At 32.9% G+C, this 27,776-nt stretch overlaps 1 protein-coding gene and 3 pseudogenes across 2 annotated transcripts in view; 1 reads left to right on the top strand and 3 right to left on the bottom strand.

Annotated features, from left to right (window-relative positions):
• Window positions 1-1,093: 1,093 nt before the first annotated feature.
• On the bottom strand, window positions 1,094-1,212 carry LOC112470382 (annotated as a pseudogene).
• Window positions 1,213-13,379: 12,167 nt separating this feature from the next.
• Window positions 13,380-15,643, bottom strand: LOC102880310 (annotated as a pseudogene).
• A 429-nt stretch (window positions 15,644-16,072) lies between these two features.
• SLC4A7 (solute carrier family 4 member 7) overlaps window positions 16,073-27,776 on the top strand; it is a 62,651-nt gene continuing 50,947 nt past the window's right edge. The window contains exons 1-4 of one of the 2 annotated variants that reach the window (XM_025039085.1): window positions 16,073-16,154; window positions 19,856-20,002; window positions 25,387-25,525; window positions 26,091-26,251. In XM_025039085.1, the coding sequence (XP_024894853.1) occupies window positions 25,470-25,525; window positions 26,091-26,251 (217 nt within the window). In that variant the 5' untranslated portion in view covers window positions 16,073-16,154; window positions 19,856-20,002; window positions 25,387-25,469. The remainder of the gene's footprint in view (window positions 16,155-19,855; window positions 20,003-25,386; window positions 25,526-26,090; window positions 26,252-27,776) is intronic. The other variant, XM_025039087.1, reaches the window with a different exon arrangement.
• LOC102879050 lies at window positions 20,014-20,467 on the bottom strand (annotated as a pseudogene).

Here is a 27,776-nt window from a genome sequence, read left to right as displayed (position 1 = left end):
GCTGACAAGAGTATCTAGTCTGGATCCTTGTAAGCAAGGTTAGGACTATGAATTTTAATTTTGCAGGTTAACCAAATAACTGCATTGTGGTGAAATGCATACAGGGACAGGGTATATTGATTTTGTAATATATCCAGTTAGTCTTGGATGATTTGAAGTAGAGGTGCTCTGGATTTTGCAAGCCACTTCGAAATGTGAGAGTTTAGACTTAAGGCCCGAGGACTTATTTTATAATGTTTAAGTGTATGCATATATAAAAAGATTTCCATTCTACCTTTATCTAAAAGTAGTATATTAAAATTACAGTAGGAATATTTTATAGGATAAAATTATCCACATGACATCATTGAAATTCCTATACACTGAGAACAGGTTGCTTTCAATAAAACTTTTAAATTCAAGATCCATTTCTGCTTGGAGAGTTCATTGCTAAGTGCAGCTTTTGTAAAAGATTAAGGCTTTACTTTATGTTTGCCTATGTGCACGTTCTTGCTAACTTTGAAGAAGAACGTGGTAGATCATTTTTTTTTTAAAGGATTTTAAAATACTAGAAGTCAAGAGTTATATCTGAGACAGTGGTTCTCAATGGGTTTATGTGTTGGGGTGTGTTTTTGCCTCTTAAGAGACATTTGGCAGTTCCTGGAGACATTTTTGTTTATCACAACTGGGGAGAGAGGATATGTGTGCTGCTGGCATCTAGTAGGTAGAAGCCAGATATGCTACTGAACGGTTTATAATATACAGGACCTCTCCCTATATAATAAGGAAGTGAGTGCCCAGCCCCCAAAGTTAACAGTGCCAAAGTTGAGAAGCCCTGTTCTGTAGAATTAGCGATCATAGATAGAGTAAAAAGCTCCAGAAGTTCAAAATAGAGAAGAATAAGTTAGTAGAGTTAGAGAAGTTACTTTTTACATTTTTTTTTTTTAAATGGCGAGGCAACAACCCTTGGTTGACCCCACAGATTGCAAGGACCTCGTCAGTTTACAATTCCTAATTTTTTTATTTTTTTATGCCTACAGCTCCTGTTCTTCCTAGGTGATCTCCCATCCAAGGACCTCGTCAGTTTACAATTCCTTATTTTTTTATTTTTTTATGCCTACAGCTCCTGTTCTTCCTAGGTGATCTCCCATCCAAGTACTAATCAGGCCTGACCCTGCTTAGCTTCTAAGATCAGACAGGATTGGGCTTGTTCAAGGTGGCATGGCTGTAGACACTTTTTACTTATTTTGAATGCCTTAGAGGAAGTGAAGGTGGGGTGGGGGGGATTCACTTCTACTGAAAGCCTGAGTTTAAAAATATCTAAATTGACTGTATCAAACTATTTTTTGACTTTGATAATTGTACATATAAACCAGTTTTGGTTATATTTTTAATTCTTATTCATCAGATTATTTTTTCATTTCTTTAATTTTCTTGGTTAATGGTAGCCCAAGATGGGACTATGAGAATAAATAATTCTTTGTAATTGATATCTAGGAATAGTTTAACTAAATATTTTCTCAATGTAAATGTAAATTGAACTATATCTTTGTGTCAAGCATTTAAATGTTGAGTTTTAGATGTCCTTTGTTGAGTACAGTTGTTACTTTTTGTAATGATATGTTAATTTCTGGAAAGTTTTTGGTAAAGACAATTTTTACCATATTGTGAAATATATTTTATTTATAAACTAGATTCTTCAGCTATTTATTTCTCATGAAATTATAGCTATACCTCAAAATATGTTTAAAAACAAAATTCTTGAAATGCCATGAGCACTTGAAACAACTTTTAAAAAAATGACTGTAAATCATCTTCATTGTAACTCATTGATTATTCAGTGGTACATATGAAATGCCTGTGTAAAAAATGTAGCTTTACTATATCGAATATCCTAATAAATAAATGAAATATTTAGTCAGTAGTTCTTAACTGTCTTAATATTTGAGTTTTTCTGAATGAGATTAAATGTTCAGGTTTCTTAAAGCAGCTGCCAGGGAAACTTTTTCAAACCCTGAGCTTCTTGGCCTGAAACAGGCATTTAGGGTCATTCTCTTCACCATAAGCATCCCGAGAGAGAAAAATTCCACATCTAAATAGAGCCACCAGATGGCGATCTTTTACGTTGTTGAAGACAGTATTAAGAGGTGAAAATTGAATTGATTGCCCAAATTAAGCAATATGAGCTCAGCTATGATATTTAGCAGTGTTGAAAGGTGTGGATTGGCTTTGCTTCTCTCTGAAACGTTTTAAAATGAGACAAGTTTTCATTTGTTTTAAAGAAGTTTTTCCTTCTTTTCTTGGCTATTTGCTTCAGATTTATCTGTGGAAGCCAAATTAAAAGAATATCTTTATATATTTTAATGTTGATGCTAACTTATTATGTTAAAGTTTTTGCCTTTTATGGTATTTATTGATTTACCAATTTTTAAAATAGCTTTAAAGTATTTAAAAATTATTAGGTGAGCATTATGATTGACTAATTTATATTTTACGTTTAATTCTCTAAATAAGGCTTATGAACAAACAAGAGTGTATGAAGAGCAAATAAAGTTATATGTAGTTTAAGTTAGGGGAAAGCATGTGGGCTAGTGGAAAGAGCATAGGCTTTGAAGCATGACAGCCCCGGGCTGGAAAATGATCAGCTGTTACTTACAGAGTTATTGTGAGAATTAAAAATAATGTTTGTTTAGTGGCCTGCTGAAAAGTGCATGGTCCCTGCAGGCAGACAGACATGATTTTAAATTCTATCTTCTTCAAATACAAGCTATATGGGACTTGGAGAAAATTACTTAACTTTTTAGAGCCTAAGTTTCTTTTTTCATATACTTGGGATAGTAATACCTACTTCTAGAATTGTTTAGGGTAGTAAATGAAAGAATGTATATGAAGTATAGAGGAAGTTCTAATAAATGATATCTATTATGTGTATTTTCTGTTACTATAAAAGTGGTAATAACTACAGTGTATGTCTATATGTAATAAGAAATAGATCTAATTTCCTGGCCTATTGCTACTAAAGGAGATTGTTCTTCCCATACTTTTATTTCTTTAAGAGTTTAGGAAAATATAAGGAAAATAACAATTTTAAATTAAAGAATTTAAAACATGTTTTCTCTTAAGACAATAATGCATCTGAATGTGCTTTCCACCCCCTCCTTATTTTGGTCAAATAAAGAGAAACTTTTATGGGTTCTTTGCTTTGTGTCAGTAGCACCATCTACATCATTAGCAGTTACACCCTGTATTAGGTTACTGTACTGAAAAAATGACTTCATATCTGTAAAGGGAACTTAAATGGGTACCACGTATGCTTTCTTAATCATTCTAATTCCTGTACAATTCCCTACCAGCTTAACATGTCTAGATTTTTTCCCCCCCTTTGGCTGATTGAAATTCACAGCTAGAGTTCTAAACTTTTTAGTATTTCTTTTTCCTGAATTTAAGATTTAAAAAAATCTGTTTATGTGATTATATAATTGTCTGACTAAAGTCAAAAAAATGTTACTTTTCACTGTGCCTACAAAATCATTTTTAGAAAATGGAAATATATTGAGGAAAATTTTGGACCATCTTCTGACCTTGGGAAATATGCTTTCAAAAATGTTATTTGCCTTGTAATTAAAGTTTGCCTATCAAAACATGAATTGGTCATAGTTTTGACCAACACGATAGTTTTTTTTACCTTACTAACATGAAGAATTAGCTAACATAATTTTTACTTTTAGTGACTTCTTAATGATTATATTTGATATTAAATCTCATGCTATATATTGAATTAATAGATCCTTTACATCTTTAGAAAAGCATGATCTTTCTTGAAACATAGACCAACCTGTATTTCCTTCTATACTTGGTCTATGTCTATGTAAACATGTACTCACAGATAATGTTTTATCCTTTGTGAAACATAAAAATGCGATCATAAACATATAACTCTACAACTTGCTTTTTTCTTAACAGTGTATTACTGATATCTATTGATTTTGTAGTTATAATTTTTTATATCTTCATAATATTCCATGGTAAGCAGACATTCCCCTATTCATTTACTTTCAAGTTGTTTTCTGTTTTTCGTTGATTCGAACAGTAAGCATGCTCATCTTTGTATTTTGGTGCCTTTATTTCTGCTGCACAAAGGATATTCTTAAAACTTTTTAAAAAGTTTTGAACAACTTCCATTCCCACTGGAAAGTTATGAGAATGTCTGTCTTACTATCTTTATCAGCTTTAGATGGACCAAAGCACTCAAGATCCAGCGCTTTGTTACTCTACACATTTTACAATATAAACATTGGCGTATTGCTCTGAAGAAACTGAGTACTAAGAAAAATAAGGAAGAGTCTGCAGAATATGCTAAGCTTTTGGCCAAGAGAATGAATGAAACCAAAGAGAAATGCCAGGAACAGGTTGTGAAGAGAAGTAGACTGTCTTCTCTGAGAGCTTTTACCTCTAAGTCTGAGTCCAGTGAAAAATGAGATTTTGTTAAGAGTAACAAATAAATAATATCAGACAACCAAAAAGAAAAAGTACGGTAGACTAATTACCTTTCTATTTAATATGTAAAAGTTGATTTTTAAAATTTTATTTGAATTTTGGCTTAGTGTAAGTCCCCAAGATAGTGTCACAACAGGACACATGTTGGAGAAATAGATCTTGATGAATAATACCATTTTGTTTTGCGATTTGGGAAATTAAAAATATGCATGCACCTAATTCCTTCTTTTCTCTTCTGGGGCCTTTTTCCTTATGCTCAGGGTTTTTATAATCCAATGGGAGAGAGACATATGCATGACCAGGAGGTTAAGCTCTTAAATGCTAGTGGGAAGGGCCAATATTTTCTATAGGAGGTAAATTTCAAGAGGTCATTTTAGAAATTGCTTTAAATTTGAACCTGATTGTTTGCAGATGTTCTTTGTTCTGGGCTTGATGTATTGAGAATTTTTTAAATCAGTGAATAACATGTCTTTTCCATTTGTTTCTTCAGATTTATGTTCATTTGCCAAGTATAAATCTTAGAAAGTTTGAAGATTTTAAAAGTATGATTAATTATATGCTTTCTTGTAACTGCTGATATAATTGGAGTTTCTAATTCTTATAGAAGTTTAATAAACAGGAAGCTTTAGTTGGATTTGAAGGCTATGACATGTCTTTTGCCTGTTATCAATAGTCTCATATAGAGTAGTGGAAGATTAAAAGAAAGCATTTTTTTAATACATTATTTTAGTTTTAAATCTTTGTTATTTATATGGTACACATCATCAATGAATTCTACAGGATTAGCTGGTAGTAAGACTACTTTTGGGATATAGATATTTCTATGGAAAATATTGCTTATTTGCTTGGTTAAAATACAGACTTAGATGGTACCAGAAAGTAAATTTGTGTATCCAAAGAGTATATTTTAGTTTAATTTAGATTACATTTTACATGAATTTTGTTTATTTTATTTTATTCATTCATGTTCATTTAGAATTTTGTTTTAATCATCTATAGTTGGAAATTTTTTTTCTTAAATTCCTTTTACATAGAAGAAAAACAGGGACTGAGAAAGACTGGGTTGAATCCTAAGCCTATTGCTTATTAGCTATGTGACTTTGAAGAAGTGATTTAACCTCTCTGAGCCTTAGAGTTGAGAGGATTAAATGAAAAATCTGAAGATGAATTGTTATAATATATGTGATGGTGTTTAGCATAGTGTTGGCATATAATAGGTGCTCAATAAATATTTTTATTTTTTAGAAACTCAGAATAACAAAATATAACATTTTAATCTCCCAATATATATTAAAATGTTTATTGAGCAAACAATATTACAGAGAAAATAAAAAGACTATAATTCACTCATAACTCGGTAATTTTATATTTAAACCTGTAGTCTTTTACAGTAGTTCTCAAAGTGCTATCCATGGAACCCTGGCAGTCCCTGAGATCCTTTCAGGGGGTCTACAAGGTCAAAACTATTTTCATAATAATTCTAAGACATTATTTGCCCTTTTTACTGTATTGAAATTTGTACTGATGGTGCAGAAGCACAGTGATGGGTGAAATTGCTGGTGCCTTAACACAAAACAAGGCAGAGGCACCAAAGAGCACTAGTAGTCAACTCTAGGTTTAAAAAACAAAGCAACAATTTGTACTGATGAAGCAGTACAAACTATTTTATTAAATCAGCCTTTGAGGACACGTTGCTTTAATATTCTGAATAACAAAATAGGAAGTATGCACAAAAACACTTCTACATACTGAAGTGCAGTAGTTGTCTGGAGAAAAAGCACTGGTGCCATTGCTTGAGTTGTGGGCACAACTAACTGCTTTCGTCGTGGAACACCATTTTTTTGTTTGAAGAATAACTGGCAGATTAACCGTGGTTATTCAGACTTGACACTTGACGGATATTTCCTCGGAAAAAAAATGAGGTGAGCCTGACACTTCAAGAAAAACAACTGGTAGTATTTGTTAGCAACGATGATAAGTCTAGTCTCCATGAAACAATTAGAATTTTGGAAAACTTGTTATCTGCCAGCCTGACTGTCATACTTTCTCAGCACTCGAATTTACCTGATGAGAAGAATGGTCATGTTAACAAGTGTGATTTTTAAAAATTGTATAATGCAACGTGAAATTTGTAAAAGCCCTATACCCAGTGAACATATATTTTACATTCAAAGTGGTAGACCAATGGATTTCAATATAACAATGTAGAAAACATTCATTTGAAGTGATTTCAGATTCCATCTTGCAAACTAACCTTTAAGAAATGACTGTTTGTTGAATTTGGTGAAGTATCGAGGAGAAATAGTCACAGTTACTCGAAAAGAATATTTTAAAACGCTCCTCCCATTTCCAACAGTATTTGTATGAACTTCAATTTTATTATATAATTCAACCAAATAAATCATGTCAGATTGATTACAGAAGTAGATACAAGAATCCAGTTGTCTTATATTAAGTCAGATATTAGCGATTTAGAAAAATGTAAAAGCCATTCTTCTCATTTAATGTTTCCATTAAAATGTTGTTTAGGTTAACATGTAATGGCTTTATTATTTTTAAAATGAATTTAAATATTTTAAAGTTTTCTCAGTTTTACTTCCAATATGGTAAATATAGATGTTAAACTTATATAAACAAAGGTCCTTTGAGGGTCTTTGGTAATTTTTAAAAAGAGTGTAAAGAGATCTGGAGTCCAAAAGGTGGAGGGGTACTGCTTCTTTCCTTGTTCCCTTTTAGCTGTTATCTGTACGATATATGATTACTAAATTTTTGATTAAAATAATCAAAAACTATAATATGATTTATCAATTTTGTTATTAATATAGTTATAGTAATGGTAAGAAGACACAGCTCTCTTCAGATGAAAACATCTTTGGCTCTTTCCTGAAATTAAGTGAAAGGGCTAGATTTAACTAACTTGTTGAAAATTTATTCTCTAAGATATTGTATATACACACATACTAACACTTCCATCCATGTATATTTAGGGTGTGCTCTCTCTTGAACTGTTACAGAAAGGTTTAGGTGTATATTACTTTAGCTTGAGAGATTAGGTAATTTAGAAGACAGTGATTGGCTGTACCATAAAAGCAACTTAGAAGAGTTCATCTGTGCAAAGCACAGTGACCTAAATCAGATACGTACTCACTGTCTCTGGAATCTTCAAGGGACTGACTACATTTCATTATCAAAAACAAGGCATTTATATATTACTATGGAAAGATTTCACTTGGAGAAGAAGTTACCTGTACGTACCTAGTTATGATCTTCTGTTTTATTTATAAGCATTTGGATCTTTCAGAGTTTTAACAGTGGAGCTTGAAGAAATGTCAGGCTTATTAGCACTGGCTTAGAATAGTATCATCCTCTGTAACCTTGGCTGTAGAAGTCATCTGCTGAAAAGAGTAAATCCTTGTATAAAGTTAGCAATGTTTGTAGCATCTTTATTATTCTATAAAATTAGTTTTTTGATTAGTTGATGTTACTGGAATGAGGCTTTAAAATTTTGGCTAAGATATTAAGAAAGAAGTAACTGTCATAATGGCTAAGTTAGTTTTAAAGCTAAACTGAAGTATTTGCTAACTAAAATTACATGGTGAATAATCATAATTTATGGGCAGTGTTACTTTTTTGGGCTATAGTCAAGTCTTATATAATGAAGACATTAATTTGTGATAGGGATCTTCTGTTTTATTTTTATTTTTATTTTTCTGCTGTTTTAATAATGTATTTTGTACACCTCAGGTATCAGAAATGGATCTTAGATCAAGTTTATGAATATATTGTTAAATAACCTTTTAGTACTTTTTTCCCCTACTGTTATGCTTTAGGCATATTAAAGTCTCATTTTCAATCATTTGACCAAGAAAATATAAATTATGGATTTTGCTTTTCGGGTGAGGTAAATGACTGTGAGAGAAAGTTAAATGTGGTACGTAGTTAAAAATTTGTTTCAGACAAAACTAGATTTAATTTTACTGGGAATGCTCACTTGTGAATTGAATTTGATTTTATCATGTGTTGATGCTGGACTTTTTTTATAAGCTGATTTTTTAAATTTAAAAATAATGAGTACTTTTCTATGTTTGAGCTGTAATTGTGTTCATAAGGAGTCCTTAAGTGGATCTAATATAAATTTTTAGCTGAGCATCTTGTCCTTTGAAACATACTTAGTATTCAGCAAATATTTATTGGAGAACTTACCAAGGTCTAGACCCTACCTGAGGCTGAAGATGCAGTGAACAAAAACAGATGTAGTTTGCCTCTTCTTGGAACTTACTGTTCAGGCTGGGAGACAGTTAAGGAAGTACTTACGTAAATAGTAATTCTAAGTTTTAATAAATGCTGTAAAGAAAAAGTACTGTGTGTTTGCAGCATATGTTATATGTTATAGCGTCCTTAGTTTATTGTCTAGTGTTAAAGAATCCATGTAGCCAGGACTTTAGAGATGTGGCTTTGCATTTTAGTTCTTTCACTGGCTAACAGTGTGATCTTAAGCAAGTCACTTAAGCTCTGTGTGCGTGTGTGTGCGTGTGTGTGTGTGTGTGTGTGTGTGTGTGTGTGTGTGTATTTATAAAATAAGAAAATTGAACTGTGAAAGTGAAACCCACCCACACCTTTGAGTTTGTGAGGTCTCATTTATTCATTAGGGATGGAAAGGTGAATTCATTAACCTCTGGATTTCTTATCATGGGGAGGCACATTCCTATAAAATAAATGACAAACTGGGCATTTGTCACTGATTTACTCCCAGTACGTGGAATAATGCTTGGCACATAGTATGAACTTAGTAAATATTTGTTGAATGAATGGATGAGTTCCTTAATAACTAGTCTTTAAAGGAAATGAGACTTCTTTTAATGTCCATCTGATTCATGCGGATCAAGGGAAGAATAGGGAAACAGACCATATTGCTAAGGGATTTTGTGGCTCTCTCCTGTTGGTTTTCAGTAGAAAAATGCAGTGGAACCCTCAAAATACCTAGCTAACAATAACCCCATGCTGACTGAAGGTGGGGAATCTTGATAGAACACTTACTGGTCCTTTTGCTGAAAACCATCTACTGGATCTGTGTGTGTGTGTGTGTGTGTGTGTGTGTGTGTGTGTGTTTTCCCTTTTGAGTAGAATGCCTGTGCTTTTTTTAAAAGCCCATTTTGGAAATAGATTTTATTATCTTCATTTCTGTTAATAAACGTACACATACTTGATAACCTAAAATAATTTCTATATTTTTTTTTGGTGTGAGTGTAATGAATTAGACCTTGGAATGAATGCATCTCTTTAGAATGTAATAAATATTTGTGATTTATAATTTCTGGTAGAACCCTGATAAGGTTTTCCATTGTCCATGGCTCTTAAGCCTTGTAACAAAGCAGCTGACAGTAAAGTGTGTCAGTAACAATCCTGGCTATTCCTTGCCAGGTTTTTTGCCTCATACCTCTTTGAGTTCTCTTACTCTTCCATTCTTCGATTTCTTCACTTTTCCTCTGGAAACTTCTTTAAAACTTAAATTCTCATTCGTTTTAACCATGATATTTGAAGCAAAAATGTCCGAAGCTTTTTGTTCAATGTCTGAATCTATCCGTTTTCCACTCCGTTTGATGACAAAGCATTTTTAACAAGGCTTTTACAATTTTTTTCCCCCTGCGAGAATCACATGATTGCATGAGTTTAAAATTTGCAATTTAAAGTTTGCAGTAATTTTCCATATACCTTTTACACCTCAGCTTACTTAGAGGTAATACATGGATCAAAAAATGCTGAATGAGTTTTTTATAAACTATAAATATCATTCTTTGGCTTTCCATTTTATGAAATAGTAGTCATTTATAATTTCTCCCTTCCACTAGATTAGAAAAGAGTATTGCCTTCTTCTTAAGCTTTTTGCCCATAAATTTAAAGCTTTCTAATATTTAAGCCCAACTCTTGGTGATAAGGTTGGGAATTGGGGTTATTCGGAGGAAACTTGTATTTTGGGGAGAACATTATTGTTTATATATACTTTGATAGTTTGTCCTACATGTTTTAGGGAAAATATTCTGACACACAAATCAACTTTTAGAACAGTATTTATAGATTTAGGGTTGCTTGTATTAATGAAAGTGTATAGTAATTTTATAGTATTTTCCTGTGCATTGGAATGTACATTTCATTTTCTGAAGGGTTAAAACAGTGTAAATGAAGTGGGAGTGGTCCTGAGAAGAACTACTAAAATGTTTAAGGGCATGAAGCAACCGAAAGAGAAATTTAAATGTGAGGGACTTAGGTCTTTAAGCATAATCCAAGAATAGGTTCATACTTTGGTGTGTTCCAGAATCACAGAGAGAGGTTATTAAAAATACATGTGATAGGGTTCCACCTTAACTCACTGAGCCAGCATCTCTAGCATAGAGCAAGGGAAGCTGAATTTTAACAAGCTCCGTAAGTGTGTCTGAATTTATAATATATTATAAAAATCTCAAAAAGTAATACAGTTTTAGGCCCTAACTGCAAGTAATACAGTTAGTTACAGCATCTTGACATTTCATCCTAGTTATGTATGTATTTTCTATGAATAATTCTCTTATACAACCATAATACTATTTTCAGATACATTTAAAATTTTCATGTCAGTTTTAATTAGATAATTAATAGGTATTTGTTTCTGTACTTGTAAGACTTCTCTAATTAATCTAGTTTTAAAGTTATGTGGTAGATGAGAATGCATTTTTTAATAGAAAAACAGAAGTTTCCTTATTCAGATTCTGTAAAAATATCAGCATCTTCTAAGGATCATGTACTAGTGCTTGGCATTTTCACGTAGTATGTAATCCCACAACTCTTTCAGGTGGGTATCGTACTTGTATTTGTCGATGAGGACTAAGATAGATAGGTGAAGTGGCTTTCAAAAGATTACATACTTAAGTCTACCTCTCTATGTACATGAATAAATAAAAGCACTATAAAAAATAAATACAGAAGTCTGCCTCTACTGCCAGAGGTCTAGTTTTACTACTTTTTATATGTCCTTCCAGTGTTTCATTATATAAATTCAAATATTCCTATTCTAGAGACTTCGTTACAGAAAAAGTAGCATACTGTATCTGTGGTTCTCTACCTTGTGTTTTATTTTGTAGTAGGTCTTAGATATTTTTCATGCTGGTACATAGTGACTGTCTTCATTTTCTTCAGTAGCTTGGTATTCTACTGGGCACATAGTCCTCTGTTAAGGGACCTTTTGGTTGCTTCTAGTCTTCTCCTGTTAAAACTGTAATAAAAAACTTGTTCATGTGCCATTTCATATACAGAGAATTTAAACTTTCTTTATGATCTTATATGAATATTTTTTAGATCTGTTGTCTTCGTGATAGAGCAGTCGTAGTCTGAATCTCTACCTTATTTTATAAATAGGAAATCCGAAGCCAAGGCAAAATAATTTTAAGATTAGAGTGATCAATCTTGCATTGATATAATTTAGATGCCTTTTTATTCTTTCACATATTTGTTTTCTCAGTGCCTTGACTTTATTTCATTTAGGCAGACTTTATAAGCACTGGCTTGTGTCATTTCTCTGAGGTTAAGAATGAAAACATTTTGATGTCAAGGGTTGCTCTTTGCTGTTGCTATTTTTAGTTTTCCACTATATTCTTAGAGTTAGAAAACGAAGAAGAGTTTTTTTCTAGATCTAGATTTAAAAATAACTGACCTATTAGCAGATCGAAATTTGAATTTGTTTTTTTTTTTAAATACTAAAAGTAAAACATTTGTTGTAACAAAAAATTAAACACTACACAGTTGTCTCTGTTATTCCCTACTGCTTTCCAGTCATCAGACTGTGACAGTGTTAGTTTAATATTTAGCCTTCCATGTTTAATATTACATATGTTTTCATATATACTTTAAAAAAGAACACAAAAATGTACTCTGTAATGTATTAACTTACTCTCTTTAGAAATATGGCTTTAAAACATGCTAAAGTGATAGGATTTAAACTATATAGATGTCTAACCAATGTACTGTATACTTGAAACTAATTTAAATGAATAAATTTAAAAAACTCAAAAAAAAAAAGGCAGTATATTTGTTTCAGAAGCGTATGGCTCCCTTGAAACATCAGTGGCTTCGTTCTAAGAGATTTTCAGTATATAGCCTTATGCACCCTGAATTACCTGTACGTAATATGTCAAGATTGCTAGTTTGTGTGGCATACTTAACATTTGTATTTATAGCAGACTGCCTTTCTGATTGATGTTTCATGGCATTAAAAAACTAGGTAATCTTTTTAAGAAAAGGGAGAAATGTAGAGGCTTCCTCCACTCCTTTTCTTTTATAGGGCTAATGTGAACTTTTTAGACTTTAAAATTGTAACTTTTTTAAAAAAAATTATTTTCCAATTAGAGTTGACATTCAGTATTAGTTCAGGTGTACAGCATTTAAAATTTTAACTTTAGCTTGTTCTGCAAGTTAAAACATGAAAACATTCTCATTGAAAACCCCAACAGTAATAGTAAACTAATGTTCTCAGTTGGCTTTAAGTTAAATGGCTTACTTAAGGCTTCACAGATGGTTAGTGTCTAATGGGAACAAGCTGGGTGGACCCTAAGTGGTGATGTGCTGATGGACATACTTTTTTTTTTAACATGCCACTTTTTGTACTTATCAGAAGTATTTTTTTTTTATGATAGATGCTTAGGGGTCAAAGAATATGTGTCCTTTCAATAAGTAAATACTGTGAGATCACCCAGTTTAGCTATTTTTTGAGTGTTAGTTGATTAGCTTTGTAAGTATGTTTCAGCTTATAAGTATATCTAAATATAAATAAAAGTGTCTTCTTGTTGTTTAGGGGTGAGAGATAAGGGCATTGTTTGGCTTCCTATCTTGGCAATTGTTCCTGCTAAGTGAAAGTTTAGAATGGGAGCAGTTAATCCTTTTTAAAATACACAGTATGTTGCCTCTTGGAATAATGCAACTTCTGTGCCTTTTATTTAGGGGACAGCTTGTCTTTCTTACTTGTGCATGTTTAGGAACAGATGACGTGGAATCAATGGAAGAAAGCTAAATAAAGATTTTACAGTATGACATGCTTAATGGATGCTAATTATTATTCATCCTTGTACTTTTTTTGTGGGTTTTTATTTATTTCCTACTTTAAATTTAGCCTTTCCTCATTTCTAAGGGTGTATGATTGCCAAGAGGCAGTTTGACTAACCTATAAACTGTTGTGTATCTTTTTTCTTAGTCCATTATATGAAAATGTCTCACAGTCTACACAGCCTGCTTCCGACTTCTTTAACTATGGAGACTTAGCAAGTCATTCAACTTCTCTGAGTTTTCTATATTAGGTTGAGCACCAGTCCTTTACAGTCATGTACAAGTACCTCTTAATATCCAAATCTATTCAGTTCTGTGGTTTAGAGCTAAACCTTTAGAAAGTAAATTTGGATATCAAGAGATCTGCATTTTCTTAACATACTATGTCTGGTTCTGAGAGTTTGGATAGCAGGGAAGTTTTAAAATGTAATCAAATTGATTCAGTTCCTGAGTTTTAGGATATGAGAATTTGGATACTAAGAGTTTGAATAGCAAGGAACAATTGTATATGATGAATCTATTTTGTAAAAAAACTATGCACAAAAGTACAACACTTAGATCAAAAGTTGGAGGAGACTTTAAAATATCATTTTACCTGACCTCGTTTTTGATCCTTTCTAAACCAAACTGGTTTCCAGTTTATGCTTGGACACAGAATGTGGTAAGAAGCTAACTGCATTATGTGTCGCTTTGGTTTACTGTCCTAAGTGGTAGAGATGTTGGACAGTAAGAGCAACCACAGAGAAAACTGCAGTTGTTGAAAGTTTGTCTTCTTGTGAAATTAAAAAAATACTATAATCAGATGGATAAAAATGTAACTTCATTCTAGGAGAACGATTAACAATGTTGTAATTAATGTTGATATTATTTAATTCTCTCATCTCCACTTGTCTCTGTTGTCTGCAGTTACTAATTAAAGTGTAAGGACCTTTGAAGAGAACAAATTAGATTATTTCCTTTCCTTTTTGAAAGTGTTTTCCCTGCTCTTCTGCTTTGGAAGATTTGTAGTACCTTGCTTCCCTCTGAGCCAGGAGACTGCCCATTTCCCGTTGCGCATCCTTTTGCCTGCTCTGAATGACTGGTTTCAGATCATCCATCCCTTCGTCATGCCCTAGCCCCTTCCTCCTGATTTCTGGTTCTTTATCCTCTTTCTGGGCCATCCTTTTCATGCATTCATCTTTTGCTTTGATTCTTTGACAAAGGCATTATAAGACAGGACCTCTCTGGTGTGAATGGCTTGTTGAATGAGGTTCCATATTCTGAGTTCCTCTGTGTACTGCACACAGCAGAGACTTCGTGAGCTGATCCATGTCATTCCTGAAGTTCAGATAGGCCTGTTTAATATCAGCCAACTCTTCCTTGGAACTTTTGTATATCTTTAAAAGCTTGTTTGTTTTTCTCCAATATGTTTCCCAGTCCCAGGCTTGTCTGAGCACAGCAGAGGCCACTCTTCCCTGCTCATTGTATACTGCTCTCTAGTCTTTGTCACGTACAATGGAATAGACTTTCCTGAGGAACTGGAACTGGTGGGTGGTGTCCTCCTTGTCACCCTTGCCCACTCAGTCTGGGTTCACCAGTTGGGACACCTTGTGATATGGTAGACAAGGTTCAAGGCCTCATGCCATCCATTCAGTCTGCAGGGCTGAATATTCCCTTGCACCCAGCAGACCCGTGCTGCGCTGCAGCTCAAACTGAAGAAATTTTGAGGGAAGAGAATTTGTTCATCTGCCTCTGTGACATAGAATCTCGTGCATAATAGTGATGATTATAATGCTCCTTTGAAAGTTAAATTAGAAGTTGAGAAGAAAAGTGAAAGCTAAAATGTTATTATTTTAAAAATCGTCTGTGCAACATTGTGCAATAAATGTGTTTAGTTTTTTTGTTGAACTGAAAAAGGGAACAAAATTTTGAAGGTAGATTTTCAGAACTTAAAGTTAGAATCTCCTTAGCGGTTAAATTTTGGCAGGGCCTTTCCTTTGTATAGTTGCTATACAAACAGTTGCTATAACTTTGAGTGGTTCTTGGTTAATTTGCCTGCCAAAGTGTTACTGCATGTTAAGTCTGTAGACTCATTTTTGACAATTTTATGTTTAATCATAGTCCAAAGTAATATAGCTAAGTTAATTTAAGTGTTTCCTTTTAGAAGACCAAAGAAGAAAGAACAAGAAAGTGTTCTATATTGATATCTAAGGGTCCCCACTCACCCCAGATTTTCTTCAGTTTCTGATCTGGAGGATCTTTCTGTTGAAATGACTATATGTCCCAGTTATGTATTAACTACCACAGAAGACCAATTAAAACTCTTTGCCACCTCAGTTTTTACTGTGAGATTTTTGAATGGTCTTCTGACAATTAAATAAAAGAAAGCCTATAAGCATACTTTACAAAGGATGCAGTTAGCTATAATAAGAATTCAGTTCTTAGAGAAGAATGCAGTCTTACATATTTTTTGGCTATCTCAAATAATATACCTAGTAGTAGGTCCTCACTATTGATTTCATAAACTAATAAGAATAATTTCTTTTAGGGTCCTGATGAAGAAGCAGTTGTAGATCTTGGCAAAACCAGCTCAAATGTGAACACCAAGTTTGAAAAAGAAGAGCTAGAAAGTAAGTTTGTTTCAATTACTTATGCTTAGCAGGATAAATTGCTAATGAATGTTTATGTTCTTTTAAGTTTTACCTACTTTTGTTGGAAGTATTTTTTTGTCATTGTGAGGTACACCATACATTCAGAGGGATGTCCAGTACTTTTCTAAATATATTGTAAAGATTAATACAGCAAACACCCATGTAACTGTTACCTATATCTACAAAAAGAACATTTCCTGATTATTTACTCTTAGTTGAAAGTATTGGTATAACATAGATTTCATAATGCTTTTCAAACGTCACCAATGGTTACCATTACCACAGTTAATACTTTTTATTTTTTTCATCTCTAGCAGGTTGGATAATTTGTATTATGAACAAACTAGAGTACTAGACTAATGAAAGCCACAGTTATCACTAGTTGTCATCTCAGTGTTCGTTTTATAGGTCTGTTACATAAGCTTTTTAAAATACTATAATAACCTCAGCATAGAATTGTGGAGCAAGTGAATTATTTGCTAGTCTTTCTTCTCTAAGAAGGAAGAAGTGGTTTCTTTTTTTCAAATTTTATTTTTAAGTAAATTTAGATTTACAGAAGAGCTACAAAGTAGTACAGTGTTCCTATATACCCTTCACCCAGCATTTTCAAATGTTAACCATCATAAGTTTATGTAATCATAAGTTTATGAAAATGAAGAAATTAACGTTGATCCAATACTATTAACCAAACCAGTGGTCCCCAATCTTTTTGGCACCAGGGACCGGTGCTCCTTTGAGAATCTAATGCCCTGAGGTGATCTGAGGTGGAGCTGAGGCGGTGAAGCTTCACTCGCTGCCCCGCCACTCACTTCCTGCTGTGCAGCCCTGTTCTTAATAGGTCACAGACCGGTACCAGTTTGGGGATCCCCGAACCAAATTACAGATTTTATTCAGATTTCCCCAGGTTTTTTTTTTTTTTTTTTTACTGATGTTCTGTTCAAGGATCCAGTTGAACAGTTTAGGATCCAGTAGTGTGTTTAGTTGACATGTCTTAGTTTCACTTAATCTATGACAATTTCTTGGTCTTTCCTTTTTTTTTTTTTTTTTAAATTAACTTGACATTTTTGAAGAGGAGTGGTTAGATTGTAGAATGTCTCTTAGTTTAGGTTTGTGTAATGTGATGAACAACAGGCTGAGGTGATGGATATTAGGGGAGCATGCCACAAAAGTGATGAATTCTTCTCAGTGTATCATACCTGCGGACAAACAGCAACAGGACTTATTGTTGGTGATGTTAACCCTGAACGCTTGGTTTGGTACACTTATTTTTGGGTCTTTTTGAGAACTACATTTTTATGTTAAAGTATTCTGTGAAAAATGATACCTTGAGACCTTAATCTGTCACTTTTAAAAAGGAGATAGAAAAAGACGCAAGTGTTCTTCACATTTACTTTCTGAGACAGAAAAAAACCCCATCTTTTAAAATCGACTTTAAAAGTCTGGACTTACTAGGGCTTCTCTAGAAAGAACCTCAATTACCTAGAAGGCTGTAGTTATATTCTGGAAATTACAGGGACTACAGAAGTTAAAATTTTTAGCAATAATTTTATTAAATCAAAGCTATAGTGATACATTTAATCCATCACTTACCATTTGATGTCATCTCTCAAATATATATGACTTTGAACCTGAAGAGAGGCACTTAACTGTGTTCCTTGACTTTCCTTGGTTACCCCAAGGTCCCTTAACTTTGTATACTTTGTACATATCTAAATTTCAATATCAAGTTTGAGGGGGAGATTAAGTTTGTTCCCAGAGTTTGACTGAATAGGCCTTTGATGAAATAAAGTAAAGGTGAAAGTAAAAGGAAAAAAAATATATAATTGAGAACATTCAGGGGGCAATAATAAAAACAGAAAAGACTCAATCTCCCAATCTTTGGATTCTAGCATGTTCTTATTGTTTTTATCTAGCCTTTCTAAGTTGCAAACTCATAAAATTTATTTTTGTCTTGGTGCATTGGGGCTTGTGTGCCAAAACCCATTAGTACTAATTGGAGTAACAGCTTTGTAATTCCCAGTGCACAGTGGTGAGAATTTGACTCTTTAATTTCCACTTTTCTTTGGTGTTCTCAAGAAAATAATTTCAGTAAAATAAAATTATAAGACCATTCAGTTTTGTTATAGTTGTTTTTTTTACTTATTGAGATAAAATTCACCTAACATAAAAGTCAACATTTTAAAGTATATTATTCATCGTTTTTTAGTATATTCACTATGTTGTGCAACCATCACAGCTCATTTCAGAACTTTTCCATCATTCACAATGAAACCCTATATAATTGGTTTTTAAATTTGGGATTTTCTGGTAAAATATTTTTAAATGATTTATCTTTAATTTCTGCAGTTCTTTATCTAGTGTTTACCATGTACTAGCCAGAATGCTGGTTACTGTGAGATGTTTAAAAAATTTTAGTTCAATACGTTTTGATAGGTCTAGGTTAAAAGGTAATTATGTACTCTATTGACATTAATATATTGGCAACGAAACTGAAGTCAGAGTGTCACCTTTTTCAGCTTTAGCTGAGAACGTGTGTGTTAGGCAACTTAAAGTTTTTGCTGCTCTGTTTGTGTTTGTAAATGAGTCAAATAGCTGTGAGTTTGGGGTTACAAATAACTTTTAGCGAGTCAGCAGATTTGTAAATACAGAATCCACAAATGATGAGGATCGATTGTATTTTCAAATCTCATCTAAAGATGAAGATCTCAAGTTTCTTGAGGTATTTATTTTCTGACCATCTTATGGAATTGTTAGGAAAGCAGTGTCATTAATAGTTCATATTTCAGCATGTTACTTTTTTACGTTGTACATAAAGGCAAAAAGCAGCTCTATGCCAGATGTTTTTTTCTAGTTGCAAATTAGTTAAACTTGTAGTCCATGACCCCTTTCACTTAACACAGCTTAGATAGGAACCTCATTAACACTATTTAAGAAATCAATTTCATGCTTCTCAGTATTTGACATAGTGCTGCTAGCTGTCTAGCTCCCTGATTCAGTTTCATTTAGAGGGCAAAAGCAGAGACTGCCTTTCATAGCCATTTTGTTGGTCAGAATAGAAACTTGGCATAATGCAGCATTAGCAGTAGCCTTTTCTAATCTAAAAGTATATGATAATCTTACTTATATTGCTTTGCTTTTCGTAATTGGACAGTTCCCACCCTTTAATTGGAGTATTTGAACCATTTATATTTAAGGCAGCCCTTAGTAATCTGGACCTTGATGATTTGAGATTTTCAGAACTTTAAAAAAATTAGTAAATATTCACAAATACCCATTCACAAAATGGGTATTTGTGATTATTGATTATGAAGTATTCAATCATCATTAAAGTGTATCTCTTAAAGACCTCTGTTAACCAGGGTTGGCCATAAATTTAGATGAAATATTATGTCTACATAGTATGATTTTAGGAGGGCCACCTCTGCTTTCTTTACTTTCACTTACATAGCTAACCTGTATATCTAGTATATTTATTAGTCAAATGATGTTAGCCTTTGGTGTAACCTTCTGTGTAGTGCTCTGTAAAATAAGAGAAGTGACAGGAGACTAGCTTTTTTAATTATGTGAACTTATACATGCAATTCTTTTTTTATCAAAGGAAATTTTGGTATACTTTTGTGTATATCACTTTTTTTTTCCCTTTTGGAAAACCAGTAATATGTTTCTAAACCTGTTGCTAGGTCATCGAGCTGTATATATTGGTGTTCACGTCCCATTTAGTAAAGAGGGTCGTCGACGTCACAGGCATCGTGGACACAAGCATCACCACCGGAGAAGAAAAGACAAAGAATCAGATAAAGAAGATGGACGAGAATCTCCTTCTTATGGTAAAAGAAAACAGTAGTTCTCATTAATAATTTTTTTTTACACTTTTCCAACATGTATTTATTATTAGTTAAGCCATGATTCAGGATCACAGGGTGGGATGTACCCAGGTCCCCCCTCACCTCCCTGGGAGAAGGATGGAGGACAGAGAAGGCACATCTTCCCAGGAAACGTGCCTTCTGCCCGGCGGTTATTCCAGGCTGACACCTAAGATATGGGGCAGAGGGACTTGTACACATATCAGTATCATTTGCACACAAAACATTACCTGCTTTAGTGGTCATTGCCCTTTCACAGTGGTGTAAGTCCAGGTAATTCTGCCAACAGTTCCTTGTCTGGTTCTTGTTGGGGAAGCTGCTCTTAAAATGTGCAGTCTGGTTCTTGATTTTGGTCTTGATGTCTCTTGCCATGTTGCTTACTCTTAGATACACCCCTGAAGCAGCTTGCAGCTCAGTGCGACCCTCAGCAAAGACTTCTGTTAACAATTTAAACTTCTTTCTTGGAAAGCTTTAAAAAGAAGAATATTTTCTTTTTAAAATTGTATGTCTGCAATAATTTAGACACATTGTTTGCATTGAGAAATGCTAATTGAAGTAAGAATATTTTTTTCTGTAAGAAAAACATTTAGGTCATAGGTTAAGACTACTTGGGATAAGTGACAAAAGTAAAGGGCATTGTCTTCATTATATTCCAGCCTTGAAATTGTAAAAGTTGAGGCTTGGCATTTAAACTTCAATTTATTAGAGTTTTATTTCCCTTTTTCTGTTATATATTTTATTATTTACATATGCAGTGAACAAATACCTGGAATTCTCAGGCTCTTGAAAGAGCTTGAATATTTTATTTTATTTTTAAACACATTTTGGCCAGAAGGTTTATCCACTAAGCCAGATTACTTGGTTATCTGTGCAAAACAGAGTTCTCTGATTTGATAGTATGGATTATAGAAGGACAGGATTTTTGTTTGAAAGGAGAGAAATATAAAAGTGCCAATAGACAAAGGAAATCAGAAAAAAAAAAGCATAGAGGAAATGTTATCTGATAATAAACATTGATGGTGCTTATTTCAGTGACCCAGAGAGGTGGGAAAGTCAAGAGCCAGAAAAAGTAGCCATGTAGCCTGAGGAGTAGGAAAATATGAGCCATAACCAAGAGAAAATGCATCCATAGGAACAGATTCAGAAATGACAGAGTTGATAGAATTAGAAAACAAGCATGTTAAAGAACTATAATAAATGTGTTTTATATGTTCAAGAGGATAAAGGAAAATATGAATGTGGTGAAGAGAGAAGTTGAAAATAAAGCCCTAGATGGAACTTCTAGAGATTAAAAATGCAATTTCTGAAATGAAAAATACACTAGATAAGATTAATAGAACATTTGACACTGCAGGAAAAATTCATGATTTCGAAGACATAGTGATAGAAAATATCTAAAATGAAAGAGGAGAAAAAAAAAACCCCAAAATGAGTAAACAGAGCATTAGTAATTTGTAGGACAATTTCAAGCATACTAACACATATATAATTGGAGTGCCGGAAAGGAAGATGGCAGAAAAAGTATTGAAGAAATAATAGTTGAAAATTTACCAAATTTAATGAATATTCTGAACTCACAGATCCAAGGAGCACAACAAAACCCAAGGGGAAAAAACATAAAGAGAATCACACAAAAGCACATAAAACAAATTGCTGAAACTAAGATGTAACAATTCTAAATGTATATGCTTGTATTAACAGTTTCAAAATATGTGAAGCAAAAACTGATAAAATTGAAAAAAGATGGAGATAAATTTGTAATTATAGTTGGAGATTTCAATTCTCCTTTCACTGTGATGGATAGAATGAGTAAACAAAAAAGTCACTAAGGATATAGAAGACCCAAATAACACTATCAGAATACTCCACCCAACAACAGCAGAATACACATATTTTACAAGTATAAATGGAACACTTACCAAGATAGATCATATTCCAGGCTATAAAACAAGTTTTAATATGTTTAAAAGGATTGAAGGATATTTTCTGATCGCAATAGAATTAAACTAGACAGATCTCAAGAAAGAGATATTTGTAAATTAAACAAGATATCCTTTTCAATATCTCATGGGTCAAAGGAGCAATAACAATGGAAATTAGAAAATATTTTGAACTCATGACAATGAAAACACAGTATAGGCAGTAGTGAGATAAAATCTTGCAGAGTGAGGACACAATTTCTGATATGTACAGGTTTCATTTAGCATGGTACTGTGCAAACTGCCTACATACTGAAACTTGTTAAATGCAGCTAAAGCAGTGCTTAGAGGAAAATTTACAGCATTTAATCCTTATGTTAGAAAAGATCTCGAGTCAATGATTTCTGCTTCTAATTTAAGAAACTAAGAGGAAAAATAGAGCAAATTAAATCAAAGTAAGGAAAAGAAGGAAAAAATAAAACCAAAACAGAAATTAATAACATAAAAATTAGAAAAACAGTATCAAAAATCAATTAGACTGAAATTCTGTTCTTTGAAAAGAGCAATAAAGTTGATAAACCTATAGCCAGATTGATCAGGGAAAACTAAAAAGGTACATATTATCAGTATCAGAAATTTTCAGTACAAACCCTACAAACATTAAAAGACTAATGAAGGAGTATCACGATTGATTTTATGCCTATAAAATTGATACTTGAGACAAAATGGGGAAGTTCCTTAAGACTATAAGCTGCTAGGCAGAAATGGATAACTTGAATTACCCTATATGTATAAAGAAATTGATTTATAGTCTAAAACATTCCCACATGCAAATTTACTCCCAAGTGGTGTAGATAAATTCAGTCAAACTTGTAAAGAAGAAATTACACAGACTCTGCCAGAAAATTGGATAAGGGAACACTTCCCAATTCATTTTATGTATTTAGCATTACCTTGACACCAAAACTGGATAAAGATGTTACCAGAGAATCATACTTAAGACTAAATATTTCTCATAAATGTAGATTCAGAAATCTATAACAAAATAAAAACATACCTCATCCAGCAATGTTTTTAAAGGATATTATATCAGGTCAGTGGTAGGGTGACTGTTGGCCCCTAAGATGTTCATATTCCTAATGCTCTGAACTTTTGAATGTTTACCTTATATGGCATACTCAAATTTACAGGTGTGATTAAGTTAAGGATTTTGAGATGGGGAGATTATACTGGGTTATGCAGGTGGGACAGATGTGATCACAGGGGGCCTTAGGAAGAGGGAGTCAGAAGATCAGAGAGGAAATAGATATGGCACCAGAAGCAAGTGGTTGTAGTATTATGAGAAAGGGATCCAGACCTATAGAATCTAGGCAGCTTCTAGAAACTAGAAAACGTAAGGAAATGGGTTTTCACTAGAGCCACAGAAGGAGCCAGCCTCATGATTTTAGTCCTGTACTAGATTTTGAATTTCTAATCTCCAGAACTATAAGAGAAGAAATTTGTGTTGTTTAAGCCACTAACTTTGTGTGTTTTGTTACAGGAGCAATAGGAAATTAATATGATAACCAAGTGGAAAAATCAGAGTTGGTGTAAAATTTAAACATTTATCAATGTAAACAACCACATTAATAGTATAAAGGAGAAAAAACATAATCATCTCAGTAGGTGCACAAAATTCCACCCCCATTCATGATAAAACTCAGCTAACTAGGAATAGAAGAAAACTTCCTCAGCCTGATAAAGAGCATCTACAAAAAACCTATAGTCAACATCACACTTAGTGATAAAAGAATGCTTTCTCCTTTTAATTTGGAAAAATGCAAAATGTCCAATGTAGCCGCTTCTGTGCAACATGGTACTGGAACATCTAGCCAGTGTAATAAGGCAAGAAAGAAATTGAAGGCATACTGATAGCAAAGGGAGTAGTAAAATTCTCTTTATTCACCAATACAGGATCACATATGAGGCAAATCTGAAGCAATCTACAAAACCACAGAACTGAGTGAGCTTAGTAGGTTGTAGGATACAAAATCAAATTATATTTCTATAGAGTAGCAATGACCAATCAGAAATTGAAAAAAAAAAAATACTACTTAACAGTAGCACCAAAAATACTACGTGGGGAGAAGTCTAATGAAAGAACAGGATCTAAATTTTGAAAGGTTCAAACATTAAGTTCAATTACAGCATGTTTTTGTTTGTCTCACAGAGGTCTCAGGGTATTCCTTCAATATGCAGACCGATGTCATATATATACTGGAAAATTTTCAGATATGTTTTTCTATTGCCCTTCCCCCTATTCTTTATATTTTTCTTTTTTGGGATTTTTTTCCTGTTCAACTTTCTTATTCTGTTCTCTGTGTCTCATAACCTTTTGTGTTTGTCTTCTTATTTGTCATTGATGGATTCTGTCTGATTTCTGTCTTTTCCCTTAATAAGGCCTTCTAATTTGCTCTTTAACCTGTTCTAATATCCCTGTTTGTTGCATCTACAAGTGCATGGAGGTTTGTTTACTTAAGTGTAAATTTTGAGTTTGACCTCATTCCTCATGTTTAGCAGAATTTGAATGTTTTTAATTGATTCGTGTGGTTGTTTGCTTCTGTGTTTATATTAGGGACCCTAAAGCTTTCAACTGTCCTGGAGTAGAGTTTGTGTTAATTTCTCTGTTTGGTGATCCTATACTGAATAGATAGTTTAAATTCAGATGCCATGAGGCATCTGTTTTTTCTAGTCCCTGTCCTACCTCCTTTGTGTCAGCCAACAGTTTTACTTCTTGAGAGCAGAAAAAGTCAGTTTCTCTATACTCGTAGCTTTGAATTTCCTCATACTTTTGGAACTTGAGGATTTTCTTTTCTTATTCTTGAACTTAGCTACATATTAACTATGTATTTTTTAATGTTCTATTTTATCTAACATTTCCACATTTTTAGTGAGGAGAAAGCCCTTTGAGCATAGTGTTCCATGTTTTTGGATGTTGCTTATTTTGATTTGTTTTTACATCAGTTATCATATTAGTCTTATTTATTTTAACAGAAATTTTTTTTTTGGTCTGCAGATGTGATTTTCTGTGTTACTTTTTTTTTTTTCTGGATTGTTGGTTCTTGTTTACTTCCAGAATTATAATTTTATTTTAATAATAAAAGAGTTTTGAGGGAATATATTTATTTATAACAAAAGGATTTTACTTTTTGGTGTCATGGGTACTAGATTTATTGGGATGATCACTTCATAAGATATATAAATGTTAAATCACCATGTCATACACCTGAAACTAATATAATACTATATGCCACCAACTGTAATTGAAAAATAAAAAAAATCTTAAAATTTAAAAAAATTGAAAAAAGGATTTAATTCTTAAAACTGTGAATTTACTTTTGAATGAATTGAAGAAAATTTTGAATGTATTTAAACTCTTATTCTGTTAAGACACACCATCCCAGAGAGTCCAGTTCATCCTTGGTACTGAAGATGATGACGAAGAGCATATTCCCCATGATCTCTTCACGGAAATGGATGAACTGTGTTATAGAGATGGAGAAGAATATGAATGGAAAGAAACTGCCAGGTAATGAAAACTCAGTCTCAGTGTTTAATTGGCTTTATATGATTTCTTTTTGTAATGAGAATATAAAATTGAAATTATAAGATATTCACTGCTTAAAACAATGAGCAGAGAATGTCCTCTTTTTTGCATATCTTTAGTTTTTCTCTTTATTCTCAAAATTTGTTTCTTAAATAATCCTTAATAATTCAACATAACACAAAAGGAATTATGTTATTATATAATAAGTTTTTAATAAGTCTTTAGAGAATCAAATTTGAAAAATCAAAATATTTCATACTTTAAGTTTAAAATAGAATTAGAAGTGGAAATAACAAAGTGCCATAGTTTGTTTCTGTAGACTTGCTATTGTGATAGCTAGACTAGAAAGAGTAACTACAAAGATAACTTGTGACTGTAGATATTGCAGAAGATTAGCCTAATTTGTAAAAATGAGTTTATAGCCACATTTTGTTTTGGTGGTGGTTATTTTTGTTTCTTTTTAAAAGAACAAGTTTATGTTTATCATGTTAAAATAAGCAAATGAAATCATTATTTATAAAATACTTTTATATTTTATGTATTTCAGATGGCTGAAATTTGAAGAGGATGTTGAAGATGGCGGTGACCGATGGAGCAAACCTTATGTGGCAACTCTTTCTTTGCATAGTCTTTTTGAACTAAGAAGCTGCATCCTAAATGGAACTGTCATGCTGGATATGAGAGCAAGCACTCTAGATGAAATAGCAGGTTACAGCAAATTGATGTTTTTATATTTAAGTTGTGCTAAAATTAGAAATATTTAAATAAGGGAAATAAACTGGAATTTTAGGCCATCGATTTAACTATATATTGAGCTTCCATTCTCTGCAGGGCAGTATGAGGAGACATAAATAACACTATTTGCTTCTGATAAGTTTGGAGTCTATAAGATTAAATTAGACAGACGTGACTGTAGTATCAAGAAGAAAGTGACTAGTGCCATAAACTAGATAAGGAGTCTGTTCTCTGGAAATGCAGAGAAAAGAACTTTTTTTTTTTTTTTTTTTCTGGACCAAGGTATTTGGGGAAGAGGTACAGAGTACATTATACAACTTTTTCCTAGAATTTGAACACATAGGAACAAGGAGCAGCAGGTGGTACATGAGAAAGTATTCTAAGGAAGAAAAGTCTAGGAAGTATAGATAGGCATGAGTCTCAGGAAAATCAGTTTCATATGAGTATACATATTTCTTGAATAGTAATAGTAGATATGATTGGAAAATGGGGATAGATTGTGACTAACCTCGAATTATGGGGTTAAGAAATTGGATTTTATTTGGTAGGCATTTGGCTCTTAGTGACTTTTAATTTGGAGAGTAGTGTGATCTAATATGCGTCAGGAAGATCATGCTGGCAAGAATATGTAGGGTGGCTTTGGATTAGGAAGCGGTTGGAAGCAAGTTAGGCCAGTTATTCTCTTAGACTAGTCTAAGCAAGAAATGATAATGAACTGTTGTAGATAATAGCAGTGGAAATGAAGGAGAGAGAAACTTAAAGGATACTGTGGAAGTGGAAAATGGAAAAAGGACAGCTGTGATAAAGCTATTTAAACGTTAGCTAGAATTGCTCAAAACCAATACAAGTTCAGTGGTAATGAATTTGATAGTGCGACTGCCTTTATAGATTGCTCCCATGGTAAAACAAAACTATCTATAGTATTTGATCTTTAAGAGAACTATAAATTGTTAGAATTTCTCAGGCTAGAAATACTTTGAAATTATTACCGGATTCTGAGATTTGACCACATGCCGCAAATCTTTAAATTATCAAAATCTTTACTTGCTTGTTTTTATGAATGACTTGGAAATTACATTAGGGTTATGAATATTGAATTTAGACATGAGGGTCTTACTTTGGCTTTGCAATTATCACATAATACAATGTAATATTTTAGTAAATGTTATGTAATCCATCATTCACTGGTACAGTAATCTGTAGTCATCGTGTCGATGTTGTAGTTAATCTAGGTTGATTCCCTCCAGTTTTACGTTGGAGTAATCCTCCAAGTTTGAAAGCTTGATCCTCTTATATCAAGTTAATTGCACTATTTAAAAATATTTTTATAGACTCTATAAATTAAAAATATTCCAACCATCACAATAATGTATCAAATGGCATTGCCATCAAGTTCCCTATTCTCAACTGCCCCTCCCTGCCAGCTTGACACATTTCTCTTCCTAGGTCTTATTACTTCATGATCTGTTTGCTCATTGGTTGTTTTGTCTCTGGAAAG

This window comes from Pteropus alecto, unplaced genomic scaffold (assembly GCF_000325575.1).
Source record: "Pteropus alecto unplaced genomic scaffold, ASM32557v1 scaffold10, whole genome shotgun sequence".
NCBI classification, from domain to species: Eukaryota; Metazoa; Chordata; class Mammalia; order Chiroptera; family Pteropodidae; genus Pteropus; species Pteropus alecto.
The sequence above is the reverse complement of the archived record's forward strand: the minus strand, read 5'-3'. Positions and strand labels throughout refer to the sequence as shown.